Genomic DNA, 13,634 nt, shown 5'->3' with positions numbered 1-13,634 from the left:
CGCCTCGGCACACGCCGCAGACCCAGCACCACGATTCCGGCTAAAGACCATTTGGGCTTCAGGCAGACTTTTTTCATTTTAAAGTGAGGTCAATTTTTAAAGTCTGCAGTGGGGTGAACTTGAACTTGGTCGTTGTCAGCAGTTTTCCATCTCAGAAGCACATTGGGCTTAGTTGCTGCCGCTCGTTGTAGATTGATTTCAGATTGCAGGGCTCAGGGACAGACCAGAGCTGAGTTTCGATGGCCTCAGTCCTTTCCCAAGGAGGGTCTGGCCCTGTCCACCTGACCTGGGGCCGGCCTGAGGCCCCAGCCAATCAGCTGCCTCCGAGTGGCCAGGCGCTGGCCACTGTGCCCCTGAGAGAAAGGGGGAGAGTGGTGCCAACAGGGAGGTGGGTGCCCGCCTGCAGCAGGGACTCCCCTAACGGAGAGGGTTAGGGAAAAGCACCCTCCCGTGAAAGAGCCACTGGCCATTTGCCCCCTTCCTGGGCTGACCAGCAAAGTGGACGGCTGCAGCGGGAAGGAGGCCATCAGGGCGGTGAGCTCAGGGACAGCAACCCGAGCGGCTCGGGTGGAAAGAGCCTGACCGCCAGGGAGTGGGCGCACTGCTGGGCTGGGGCTCCTCCTGCGGGGGCCTGACGCAGCGGGGTGGGCAGGACGTTCACCCCGCAGAAATAAAGCCTCCGCCTTCTCAAGGAGGAATGTCCCTTGGGCCGCCCTGTGCTGGGAGGAACGAGGAGGGCAGGAGACCCTTTCAGAAGCCCCCGGCGCCCTTTGGGGTTTATTTAAACAACCCAATTGCTCTTAACCCCTCGCGTGGGAGGTGGGTGCTTGGCCCCGTGTTCTCGGGTGGGAGACGGGAAAGGGTGCCGAGACAGAACGCTGCACCCGGGAGAGCCCCGGCCCCTACCCCGGCCTCGCGTAGGGATGCAGGCCCCAGCCCTGCCAGGAGCTCGCTGGCCCGGGGTTTGCTGCTTGTTTGGCGGGCTGGCTGGTGGTTGGATGGATCTGGACACGGCTGTGTGCGCAAATGGCCAGGGGCTCCAGAGGCGGCCAGCAATGGTGTTGACCCCGTGGAGCCAGCCCAGCCGGATGAGCGCTCAGCCTTGCTGAGGCCTCAGTGATGCTGTGAGCTGACCCCACGGGGACTGGGCCTGGGTGAGGCCTGACTGTTGGGCTGAAGGACAGGAAGACAGGGGAAGAAACAGGCCGGGCTCCCGGCACCTCCCCGGGGAGGGGCCCACGGGGCCTGGGCCATTTGCAGCTCCCCCTGTTGGGAACCCTCCGCCGGCCCAAGGGTCACCCCCTGCCCCGGCCAGATGGGCCCCAGAGAGGCGGGGGGTGGTCACGGAGGCCCGTCAGCGGGCCGTGGAGTTGGACCACCCCTCAGCGCCCACTGCTGCTCTGGGACCCCCAGCAAAGGGCCTGCAGAAGAGGGACAGACATTGGACCCGTCAGAGACTGTGACCGGGCGGGCTTCGCGGGACAGCGGCCGTGAGGGGTGTGAGTGGCACCTCTGCTTCGTGCGGGACAAGCACGCAGGGACAGTGCTCCTCCCTGCGGAGTGCCCTGGCTGGGGCCTCGGTGTGGACGGGACAGCTGCGGTCACGCGCCCTGGGACAGCACCGCCAGCAGAAGGGCCCAGAGACCAGCTCGGGGTGCTGCACTCCCTTCCCTGGCGGGAACTCGGCAGCTGGGAGGACGGTGCGCCCCCCCGGCCACCCAAAGAGGGTGTGCGGTGGGGATGGGTCTCTGTTTAGAGACACAGCCTCCTGGAGTGGCAGGCCCCCCGGGGTTGGGTCAGACTTGGGGTGGGAGGTGGGAAGGACCATCTGGGGTTAGGTCCCAGCAAGGGGCGGGGTGCCTGTGCACAGGGGCCGGATTACCTGCCCCACTCGAGGTCCATTAAAATGACAGTAAAGACATTAGGAAAACCAAAAGTGCTTGAAGGCAGAGAGGAGGGAAGAGGGGCCTTGCAGGCTGGGAAAGCAGAGCCCACGGCTGAGGGCTGGCCGAGCCTGGCTGCAGAGCCGGGGAGGCTCCAGGCTGGAAACAGGGCCTTGGGGAGGTCTGCGTGGGTGGGGACTGAGACCCTAGGTGGGGAAGGGAGGATTCCTTCCCTACAGACAGACAGACTGGTCTTCCAGGCCCCTGTTACCCACAGTGACGTCCAGGAGGACGTTTCCCAGGACTGAAGGACATGAGCACGCCTAGGGAGTCCTGCCCCATCCGTCTGTCCTGCCGACTCCTGGATGCTGTCAGGGGAAGGTCCCCCAGGAGGAGAAGAGCAGTGTCCTACCTACAGTCGGGCGTCAGGTGGTTCAGAGCTCTCAGCACCAACGTCAGCAGCTGGAAGGACCGTCATCATCACATACCTGGGGACGGCCTCTCACCTGCAGCCCGTGCACAGCCAGCCTTCCAGCCAAGGCTTAGTGCCCAGCGAAGACATTTCCAGACAAAGAAAGACCGGTCAAATGCCCCTCCCTTGAGTTCTTCTCACGAAACTCGTGGAGAATGTGTTCCTCTAGCACCAGGAGGAAAACTGAGAAACATGAAGGCTTACAAATCAGGAAATGCCGGATGCTCCAGGAGAGAAGATGGGGAGGGAGTCCTAGTGCAGCAGCTGTGCCGCCGGGCTAGAGAGCAGCCATCCGGATTGAGGCGGGCGGGCGGAGGCCCGAGAAGGGGTGTCTCTGGGAGCAAGTGGCAGACTTCCAGGCTTGTCTGAACATCCTGGGGAGGTGTTAGGGTGCTGTCAGAGTCCTGTTAACGATGGCCTTGCAGGAAATCCAGCAGGGAAGAGGTCGCGTTATTTTTTCTTTAATCTTTCCCCCGTTCTTTAGATAGGATAATTTCTGTTGCTCTGTCTTCAGAACTCACTGACTCTGTAATCTGCCGTCTCCAGTCTGCGGCCAAGCCCAATCAGTGGGTTTTGCATTTCAGTTATTATACTTTTTATTGGAGAACTGCCATTTAGTTCTCTTATGTAGTTTCATGTAATTTCCATTTGTACCTCTCTGTTTACTCATTTAAGACCATATTTCCCTTTAACTTTTTGAACATGTTTTTCACTCATTCTTTGCACAGTTACAATAGTTGTGTTAAAGTCTTTGCTAAATTCAACCTGTGAGCTGCCTTGGAGTTGCTTTCCATCATGTGCTGTCCTGTATTTCTCTCCCCTTGAGTGTGGGTCATATTTTCCTCTTATTTGCAGGTCTTGTGACTTTTATATTATGTACTGAACATTATAAATGTTACACTGTAGAGACTGGATTGTTAACTTCCGCTGAAGAATGTTGACCTTTGTTCTAGTGAACAGTTCATTTCTAGCTGATTACCTTGAACTGGGGGGCACGGCTTGACATTTTGTTAGGGTGGATCTTTATCTTGGTGGGACTCAACATGCAGAGTGTTCCGTGGATTTTTTTATTTCTTTTTTTTACTGGCTGCATTGGGTCTTTGTTGCTGCGCGGGAGCTTTCTCTAGTTGCGGCGAGCGGGGGCTACCCTTCCTTGCAGTGCGCGGGCTTCTCATCACGGTGGCTTCTCTTGTTGCGGAGCACGGGCTTTAGGCGCGCAGGTTTCAGTAGTTATGGCACGTGGGCTCAGTAGTTGTGGCGCGCAGGCTCAGTAGTTGTGGCACACGAGCTTAGTTGGCTCCGTGGCATGTGGGATCTTCCCGGAGCAGGGCTCGAACCCGTGCTCCCTGCATTGGCAGGCAGATTCTTAACCACTGTGCCACCAGGGAAGCCCTGTTCCACGGATTTTATTGGGGCTTGGTTTTAGATTTTGGCAGAGTTGGTCTGGGGCAGGGCTAACTCGCCACCGTCGCTGGGCTGGAGCCCAGAGTGTGCAGCATTGCTTGACTGTTAGTGCCCCTGTCGAGCTCTCGGCCTGGGGACAGCTGCCTCTGGGAGCCCTGGGGATCCTGCATTGCTCACCTGCACTTCTGGCCCTGAATGACCCCTCCAGCTGGTGCCCTGGCTCGCAGATGCGCGGCCTCCTCCTCCACCGGAGGGATGCTCTGCTCACCAGGTTCCGGGTCATGATCTTAGCTGGGAGGTCGCCCCCAGCTGGGAGCCGGCCCATCCCTGGGCCCCCCAGCCTGGGCATCACCCGTCATGCACAGCCTATTGTCCAGAAGTCGGCCGCCTAAAACGTGTCTGGTGGACGTTGTCTGCAGTGGGAGGGCCGGTCTGACACCAGTCAGTCTGCATGGCCAGAGCACAAGTTTGGAGCAAACTGAACAAGGCAGGAAAGTATCCGGAGTTCACCCAGCTCAGCCCTGCTCTGCTCCTGTCTCCTGCAGATAGCGTGTCAGCAGAAGACGCTCGGAGAGCTGTTTCAGGGGCTGTCGGGGTTTGGGGGGCTGGGGCGTGACAGTGAATTCTCACCTTGAGCTTGGTCAGTCAGGTGTAAGACTGGACACTCAGGAAACAACCGTATCAGCGTGTTAGTGAGAAATGTGAATGTAAATGTCCAAAAGCATAGCTAAAAGCGTGTGGGAGTTGGGGAGGAGGAAGCCCCAAGGGCTCTGCCCTCCAGGCCTGTGTCAGGACTCGGGTTTGCACAGGAGGTGCCGTGTGTGTCACCCTGACATAAATCACACCGCAAATGAGGAAAAACTAGACCAGCTCCGTAAATGTGGAAAAGTGTCTTGTATAAAATACACGTTGGCAGGACCCTGTTGGCCGCCTGGGAATGGTACCACTTTGTGGCCAGCCTGGATGATTTGGAGCTGGGTGTGCCCGTGTGGGCTGGCTCAGGGGTCCTCATGGTGGGTCCACCCCTGAGGTTAGTGCTGAGTGTCCTGGGTCCAGCCGGGGAAGCCGAGGCCACCTGAGGCCCCACCCCCACCCCAAGCACAGAAGTGGGCCCTGCGTGGCTGCCTGTCAGGGCCCGTTCCCTTCTGTGTGGAACCTGCAGCCTAACTGTCCCTCTCCACTGGTCCCTTGAGCAGCTCCCTGCCTTCCCCTGAGGATGGACGCCGGAGACCCTGTCGGAGATGCCGCTGGAGAGCCTGCTGCTGGTGACACTGCTGGTGACCCAGCTGGTGGTGAGTGTGTCCCCATGGGTGAGTCTGCACCCCGCACGGCCCAGGTCCAGCCTGGCTGCACTTGTCAGGGCTGGGCATGGGGTGGGTGTGTGGGGGGTCTGTGTACAGGTGCATGCGTGTGCACCGGGCGGGGACCCCAGGTGGGAGGCGTCCAGGCGATGTGGCTTTCTAGGGGCCTGGGACGTGTGGAGCGGCCTCAGGTGTGGACGGGAGCAGGCAGGTGGCTGCTGCCACGGCCTTCCTGTCCTGAGGGCCGCGGGCGGGCACCTCCCTTTGCCCTGGGAAATGTGGCCTCGTGGTCCTGCAGTGGACCGCCTCCTGGCCACTTGCTTCATGTCTGACACCGAGGGTTGGCCATGACTGGACGGACACTTCAGGGAGCCCACACTGAAGTGTGGGTGAAGCTGGGTGCAGGGGGCTGGTGGGAACGGCGGGGTTCTCTCTGGAGCCTGGCTCTGCGCCCCACACCAAGTGCGGACACAAGGCATCTTATCAGTCCTGCCAAGAGGGAGAGAGGACGGGGGGGCTGGGAGGTGTCTGAAGAGTGAGGGCCCCAGACTGGCGCTTCCAGCTTGGGAGCCCCGGGATCCCACATGGTCCCTGGCCCCAAGAGAGCGGAGGCTCTGCCTTCCGTTTCTCCTCCGGGAGCCCCGAACTCCTCGCGGTGGTGTCTGTGGGCTCCGGGAGGCTTTCTTTCTGAGTGTCTCCTGCGTTTGGTGAGTGTTGTGGGCAGGGCAGACGCGGGGCCACGTGAAGCCTGATCTCACCCCACCAAGGACAGGTGGTGACGTGGAAGAGGAGACCAAGGCTGGAGAAGGAGGGGCTCCTCCCAGGCTGGGATCGGGTGTCCGGTTGGAGAGTGGGGCGCCCCTCCCTGATGGCCCCTGGCATCCTGGGGGGCCGTCCCTGTGCCGGTCTGGGGTCCTCTGGTGGGCACAGGGGTGGGAGGGAGAGCCCCCAGTAAGTAAGCAAAGTGCTGCCCCTTCTTGCAGGTGGTGGGGAACCTGGGGCCTCTTCCCAGCCTCTGCTCACCCACCCCAGGGTCCTGAGAGGCTGTGGAGTCGGCCCCCCGTCTCCTGTGGGGTCCTCCGCAGGTGCACACAGCCTGCTCCAAGCAGAGTCTCCGGGGGGCTGCCCAGGCACCCTCAGCCGCCCACAATGGGCTCGTTTTCTGCTCAAGATTCCCCAGACCTTCAGACCGTGCTTTTCCCCACCTGTCCCCAGTGTGCAGAGTCTTCAGGACCTGACACCACCCTGTTGGGACTGGGGATCAGACACAGCCCCTGGCCTGCTGTGAGTGACCGCAGGCCAGGGAAGCCCTCTTCAGTGGGCATCTCTCCACCAGGATCTGGGTACCTCCCCCAGGATGCTTCTGGCGCCTCTGCTGGTTTTGCCAAGAGCAGGACCCTCCTCACCTGTGGCCCCCGGACTCTGACACCCGAGGCCCCAGGGCCTCGGCTTGTCCTGGACCATCTGGATGCCACCCTCCCCCGCCTGTCCTGATGCTGGGGGCAAGAGGGGAAGGGACAGGCCGGGGAAGACCTGTGGCCCTTCCCTCCCGTCCTCCCCTCTCCTGGGAACAAGAAAACATTCCCCAACTGAGAAGTCAACTGGGCTCAAAAATTGGTTTTCTCCTGAAATCGTGGCCTTTGGATGAGCAAGTGTACCTGAATCAGAAAAGCTGCGGGCTGAAGTCCAGCAGGTCCCAGGGTCTCGGGCAGCAGTGGATCCCCCTTCCTTGGGAAATTCGAAAGTCAGGCAGACAGAGCTGAATCACTTCTCAGCATGGAGGGAGGGGCAGGCGCGACCCTCCAGGAAGCCCCGTCCCCGCCCCGCCACCCCTCACAGGCTCGTGCAGTACCCGGAACCTCCAGGCCTGGCCCTCCCTGTGTCAGGGCTGGGGTGGGGGGCCCCCCAGCCCCTGGGACTGTGGAACCATCCTTGGGCTGTGACCTGAGGGAGGCTGTGAAAACAGGCGACACAGCACCCACCTTCCTGGCTGTGTGACCGTGGGCAAGTTACATACCTTTCTGTTTCCTTACCTGAGAAAAATAGTTGTTGCCCTATGCTTAGCTCCATCTGTGAATGAAAGACTGCCGGCGTGTGGGCTGTGGAGGCGTCAGCTGTGATCCTCGTTAGTCTTTGACCCGGTGGAATTTATTTTGCTGGGAGAGGTGAGGAATGGGTCCAGTCCGTCCTGGAGGACCACTGGGACACGCAGCAACACTGAGCTCCCCACGGGTGGAGTCTCCCCGGCTTTCTGCTCTGTTCACCTGCTGCATCACGCTATCTGGTGGCGGTGGTTTTATGACCTGCTGCATCCGGCAGGACTAAACCTCTCGTTGCTTCTCTCTCGTTTCTTGTTTATTTTCCATGTAGACGTCAGAATAGCTTGCTTGCTTCTACAGAAATCCGTTGCTGTTTTTACTGGATTTCATGACATTTATGGTTGGCCAAAGAGGCATCTGATGCCATCTCATCCCAGTGTCAGGCAGGACTGGGGGCTCACAACGCCTTCCCACAAGGTGGGGTCTGCTTTTGCCCTTGAGTGGTGCTTCCCGAGGCCTTGCCCTGGGAGCCGGGCTCGGGTGTGTGCCTGAGGCCCTGGGGAGGAGCCCGTCTAAATTCCTGACCCACAGAGTCTGGGATCCTGAGAGATGAACCACTTGTTTGGGGCCCGTTGCCTTTCTCTCTATTCTTCTGTCTTCAGCAGTGCTTATTTTTTTTTTTTTAATTTATTTGTGTATCTTTGGCTGCGCTGGGTCTTCATTGCTGCGTGCGGGCTTTCTCTAGTTGCGGCGAGCGGGGGTTGCTCTTCTCTGTGGCGCACGGGCTTCTCATTGTGGTGGCTTCTCTTGTTGCGGAGCACGGGCTCCAGGCGCACAGGCTTCGGTAGGAGCAGCACGCGGGCTCCGTAGTTGTGGCTCGCGGGCTCTAGAGCGCAGGCTCAGTCGTTGTGGCACCCGGGCTCAGCTGCTCCGCGGCATGTGGGATCTTCCCGGACCGGGGCTTGAACCCGCGTCCCCGGCACTGGGATTGGATTCTTAACCCCTGCGCCACCGGGGAGGCCCCGAAGTTTGATTCTTGAGCTTGAGCTTCAGTGTCCTCTGGACCCACTGCTGCCCGCCCGCCCTCACCCACGTGCTCCTGGGGCGGTGTCAGGGGGCAGGTACCAGGCCAGAGGCCACCTGCCCTGCCGCCCCTGACCTGCCGTCTGGCCACCCCTGGCCAGCAGGTCCAGGATATCAGGGTGGCCCAGTCCCGGGCCCAGGCTGGGGAGGTGGCAGCGGTGGCCAGGCTGCAGCCACGGCTGATGTCCACCCTGTGTACGGAAGGCCCCCGTGCCCGCCCTCCTAGCTCAGCCCGGCCTCCTGTGGTGCATCCCTGTGTCGAGGGAGCGGGACTGGCCCACTCTCGGCTGGCAGGGTGGCCCCGGGCCGGGCACCCCGTGCTCGATGAGTCCTCCTTGTGCCGGCCTTTGGTGCCTGCTGCACTCAGGCCCGGGCCCACGTTCACACCGGCCCCGGGGCCCCTCCAGCTCCAACTTGGGCTTCCCGGGTGTCTGCCCATGGCCACGGAAGCTGGTGACCTTGTCTGCGTGTGCAAGTCTGGCCTTGGCACGTCCAGCAGTCACTATAGAGTGTCCCTCAAGGCCTGGGCCACGGCCTTGAACAGGGCCAACATGGTCACCGCCGGGAGCTGGCAGCATCGGGAGGGGACAGACAGCAAACCCACATCCCACGTGCAGTGTCAGGTGAGGGGGCCAGGCCGGCGGGTCAGCGGCGCTTGGGCAGCGGCTTGAAGGCCGAGGGTGTGAGTGACCGAGGGTGCAGCCTGGCCTGTGGCTTGGACCCAAAAGGGCACTGGGCCTGGGGGAGCCGTGAACAGAGAGCAGCCTGGCCCAGCCTGACCCTGTCAGACTTTCCTTGCACTGGGCGTGGTCTGCAGAGCCCAGTGGGGAAGAGGGAGACCTCTGGCTGGCGCCTGCTAGGCCCTTTCTTTTGGTAGGAATTCTTGACTTAACCGTGTCCCGAGGTCATCGAGGTATTGTGCAGGTGCCCTGCGGAGGCTCTGTTGATCTGTCTTCACAGTGAGACCTACAGCCCCTGGTGGGTTTTCTGTAGGTGTGAGATGGGGGTGACATCCCAGTGTTTTCAATAAGGTTATGCCGTTTCCCACCCTGGCCGCACACCCTGGCCCATGCAGGCCCAGTTCCGGCTCCAAGTCCCCCCTCCCTGGGCCACACGCTCAGCCTTAACCCCTGTGGCTCTGGCCTGGGTGGGGCGGTCCTGTGGTTTCCCTGTGGTTGTTAAGATAGTCCCCCCGCACCCACTCACACTGCTACTGTTTGGGTTAGAGTGTGGGGTCTGCTGATTAATTTGGGGAGAATTGACAACTTTGCATATTACTGATTATACGGTATAGCCCATCCTGAATCAGGCCTTTTAATTTTGTTCTCAGTGACGTTTTTTTTAAAATTTATTTATTTTTGGCTGTGTTGGGTCTTCGTCGCTGCACACGGGCTTTCTCTAGTTGCGGCGAGCAGGGGCTCCTCTTCGTTGCGGTGTGCGGGCTTCTCATTGCGGTGGCTTCTCTTGTTACGGAGCACGGGCTCTAGGCGCGCGGGCTTCAGTAGTTGTGGCTTGTGGGCTCAGTACTTGTGGCTTGTGGGCTCAGTAGTTGTGGCATACGAGCTCAGCAGTTGTGGCTCGCAGGTTCTAGAGCACAGGCTCAGTAGTTTAGGCGCACGGGCTTAGTTGCTCCGCAGCATGTGGGATCTTCCCAGACCAGGGCTCGAACCCGTGTCCCCTGCACTGGCAGGCAGGTTCTTAACCACTGAGCCACCAGGGAAGCCCCTCCCAGTGACATTTTATATTTTTTGCATGAACTTCTTTTGTTACATTTATCCCAAGAAATTTGAAATTTCTTATGTTACTGTACCTGATATTTTTTAAATGTTCATTTCTGTCTGTCGCTAGTATGGAGGGAACAGTGGACTTTTTTTTTTTTTTGGCCGCACCAAAGTGGCTTGAGGGATCCTAGTTCCCCAACCAGGGATTGAACCCGGGCCCCCTGCAATGGAAGTGCAGAGCCCTAACCAGTGGACCACCAGGGAAGCCCCAACAATGGATTTCTTAATACTGTCCTTGTGTTCACCATCCATGCTGAAATAAGTCCATTGAGTAATTCTAATACTTGTCTTTAGATTCTTCATTGCTTTCTAAAAAATGAATCATTTGTTCAGTGCGTAACGACGTTTTGGGGTATTGTTTTTATTTTTAAAGACTTTATTTTTTAGAGCAGTTTTCGGTTCACAGCAAAATGGAGAAGAACGTGGAGATTTCCCATCTACCCCTGCCCCTCCCACATGCACCACCTCCCCCGTTATCACCATCCCTACCAGATGGGACACTTGTGACGAGTGAGGGACCTGCCTGGACACGCCATCATCACCCAAAGTCCGTAGTCTACCTTGGGGCTCACTCTTGGCGTTGTACGTTCTGTGGGTTTGGACGATGCAGAGTGACATGTTATCTACTACTGAAGGTTCACAGAGTAGTTTCACTGCCCTGAACCCCCCATGCTCTCCTGTTCATCCTCCCTCCCCCAAGCCCCCGGCAACTCCTCATCTTCATACTGACCCCATAGTTCTGCCTTTTCCAGAGCGTCATAGAGTTGGAATCATACTACGAACGTAGTCTGCAGCCTTTTCCGATTGGCTTCTCTCACTTAGTAGTTGGCATTTAAGTTTCCTCCTTGTCTTTTCATGGCTTGATGGCTCATGTCTTTTTAGTGCTGAATAATATTCCATTGTCTGGAGGGACCAGAGTTTATTGGTCAGAGTGCTGATGCTTTTATTTTTTCCTTTCTAAGTTCTGTGGCCTTAATTTTTCCTTCTTGCCTCTCTGCACTGGCGTCGAATGCACAGTGCATCCTCCTGGTGTTTGCGTCTTAGGGGAAAGCTTTCAGCATTGAGTTCTGTGTTCGCTGAGGGTTTTTTATAGGCGCCTTTTGTCTGGCTAAGGAAGTCCCTTCTCTTCTAGTTTGCTGAGTTATTTCTTAAATTATAACTAGAACTCTCCCTTAAGAGATGCTTGTTCTGCATCTATTGAGAGCATCATGTGACTTCCGTCCTTTATTTCACTAGCGAACCAGGCTGATGGACCTTCAGTTGTCCAGCCAGCCTTGCTTTCTGGGACGGACCCTCCTGTGGTGTACACGGGCGTCTCTCCCGGGTCCCTGAGCCCGTGTGCTCGGGGGCTGTCCCCCAGGGTGTGGCTCAGGTCCCCAGCCTTTCCCTCCGTCCCGCCTCCTGCATGGAGCCAGCAGGTTGCCGTCGTCCCCCTGATTCTTGGGTAGGTTCGCAGGTGAAGCCACCTGGGCTCCTGATCCCCCAGATTTGGCCGGGAGAGTCTGTTAGTGGCCTCCCCTGCCCCAGTGTGTGCACTGATGATCAGGTCCTGACTCTGACGCCTGACCCCGACCCACACCATGTGAGGGCATGGCTGGGGTCCTGACCCCTGACCCTGACCCCCACCATGTGCGAGGTGTGGCCGAGGTCCTGGCTAAGTGCCAGGGGCTTCTCCCACCCCCTGGGCTGGGTTCGGGGACACGCCGGGAGCCCAGACCCCCCTTGGCTGCTTTCCTTCCGGTCCTCCCTGGGCTCTGGGCCTTGGCGCCTGCCGGTTCTGAACAAAAGGACCAGAAGGCTAAGACTCCGCGCTCCCAATGCAGGGGGCCCGGGTTCGATCCCTGGTCAGGGAGCTAGATCCCGCATGCATGCCGCAACTAAGACCGGGCGCAGCCAGGTAAATAAATACATACATACAGTGCGGTCATTCAGCTTAAAAAAAAAAAGAACCGGAAGGTTTGTCTGTAATTTCTCAGCGGGGCTGGAAAGGTTACAGCGCCTGGGCCTTTGAAGCAGAACTCGCAAGGCAAGGAGGGGCTGGGCCTCAAGGCTGGGGCTGCCAGGGAGCGGGGGTGGGGGAGTGGGTTAGGCCGGGGAGGTGCTGCTGAGGCTGGCAGGGCTGCAGTGAGGCGCTGGGGAGGAGGGAGCCCCGCCTGGAGTGCAGGGAGCCTGAGGCCCAGGGGCGGGCCCGCAGCCAGGGGGCGCTGGTGGCCATGGGCACCTCGGAGCTGGGTCCCTGGTCCCCTGGCCTCGGAAACAGCTTTCTTTCCCAAGCCCAGAGCTGGCAGCAGCGACCTTTCCAGGCCAGCGAGCTCTCCTTGGCACTGGCCTTGGATCTCTCCTGAGGGCGCCGACCCTTTTCCAGCAGGAGGGTGACCCCGACCTCCCCTGTCCCGGCCAGCACCGGGCTGAGTGGCACCTGTGTCATGACTCCACGCCCCGTTCTGCAGCAGGGGCAGTGGCTTCAGGGAGCAGCGGCCATGGGGGTGGGGAAGGTTTGGGGAGTGGCCAGCCTGCATGGGGCTCACCCGGGGCCGGGACAGGGCAGAGGGGAGACGGGGGAGACAGTGGCCGGAACCACCTCGGGGCCTCGGCAGGGGCCAGAGGCCAGACATGGTGGGTGGTGGATGGGTTTGTGGGCGGCGTACCCCACTGGGCGGGCCTTGCCCGTGGGGGGCCAGGTCAGTACTGCCGACTTAGCCCCGGCGGCCGACGCCCCTTCCCCACTCACACGGCCACTCTGAACCCACCACGGCTTAAATCTGAGGCCAGGCTCCCTGAGCTGTCAGGGGAAGCCCACCCCGGTGGGCACTGCGGGAAGCAGCTCTGCTGGGTGGCGGGGCCACGGTCCTGGGGAAGGGGCAGAGAGGGCACAAGGGGCCGTGAGCGCTGGGCGGCGTCTGCGGGAGCCCCCAGGCCTCGGCCCCCGCCTGCCCCTCAGCCCCTCCTCGGCCCTTGTCTTGTCCCCTCAGGCCGGGACCCACTGCTGTTCCTGCAGACCCTGCAGACGCTGTGGTCCACTCGGGAGCTGGGACAGGTGAGCCCTCGGGGTGTGGGCACCTGGCCGCCAGCCTCGGCAGGCTGCCGTGTCGGAATGTTCTGGGGGGTGCATGGGATTGGAGCTGTGGGACGAGGCCTGCTGGACGCTCAGAGCAGGCAGGGAGGGCCTGTGCCCACCACCAGCTTCCGGGCAGTGCGGGGCACCTGCTGGGCCTCGCCCGCTGCCCCCTCTCCCAGAGGGGCAGCAGGACAGCCCGCCTGGACAGTGGGGGGGATGCGTGTGGTCCGGCGGGAGGAGCTCTGGCGGGGAGGCTGCCAGGGTCTTCCACGGCCACTTGGGGGTCCTGCAGTGGCAGCTGCCACTGCCCAGACCGTGTCCCGCCGTGACCTGTGCCAGGAGGACACCTCTGCCTCGCGGCCCCCAGGGGTGGTGCAGTTACTGGCCCTCGGCCGCTCCTTCCCTGCACTTTGCTCCCTTGAGGCATGGAAAGGGCGAGGGAGGCTGCCCTGGCTCCTGGGGAGGACGGGCCCACGCGTGGCTGGAGGGAGAGGGCCACATCCTCTCATGCCAGCCTGGCCTCCAGCTGCCCGCCGAGGGTGGGCAGGGCACCCAGACCTGGGGCAGGCTGGTCGGGCAGGCGTCCGGAGCAGGTAAACTCCAGGCTTCCACA

At 60.3% G+C, this 13,634-nt stretch overlaps 1 protein-coding gene across 13 annotated transcripts in view; it reads left to right on the top strand.

The window, feature by feature from the left end:
- The window catches only part of EXD3 (exonuclease 3'-5' domain containing 3), a 76,545-nt gene that overhangs the window by 9,943 nt on the left and 52,968 nt on the right, over positions 1-13,634 (top strand). For 2 of the 13 annotated variants that reach the window (XM_049711193.1, XM_049711191.1), the window contains exons 1-2: positions 7,258-8,805; positions 12,936-13,000. In XM_049711193.1, coding sequence (XP_049567150.1) covers positions 8,365-8,805; positions 12,936-13,000 — 506 coding nt within the window. In that variant the 5' untranslated portion in view covers positions 7,258-8,364. Of the gene's footprint in view, positions 1-4,955; positions 5,070-5,141; positions 7,226-7,253; positions 8,806-12,935; positions 13,001-13,634 lie in introns of those variants that run through there. The other 11 variants (XM_033415198.2, XM_033415192.2, XM_049711192.1 and 8 more) reach the window with 10 other exon arrangements.

Source organism: Orcinus orca, chromosome 6, assembly GCF_937001465.1.
Source record: "Orcinus orca chromosome 6, mOrcOrc1.1, whole genome shotgun sequence".
NCBI classification, from domain to species: domain Eukaryota; kingdom Metazoa; phylum Chordata; class Mammalia; order Artiodactyla; family Delphinidae; genus Orcinus; species Orcinus orca.
The sequence above is the reverse complement of the archived record's forward strand: the minus strand, read 5'-3'. Positions and strand labels throughout refer to the sequence as shown.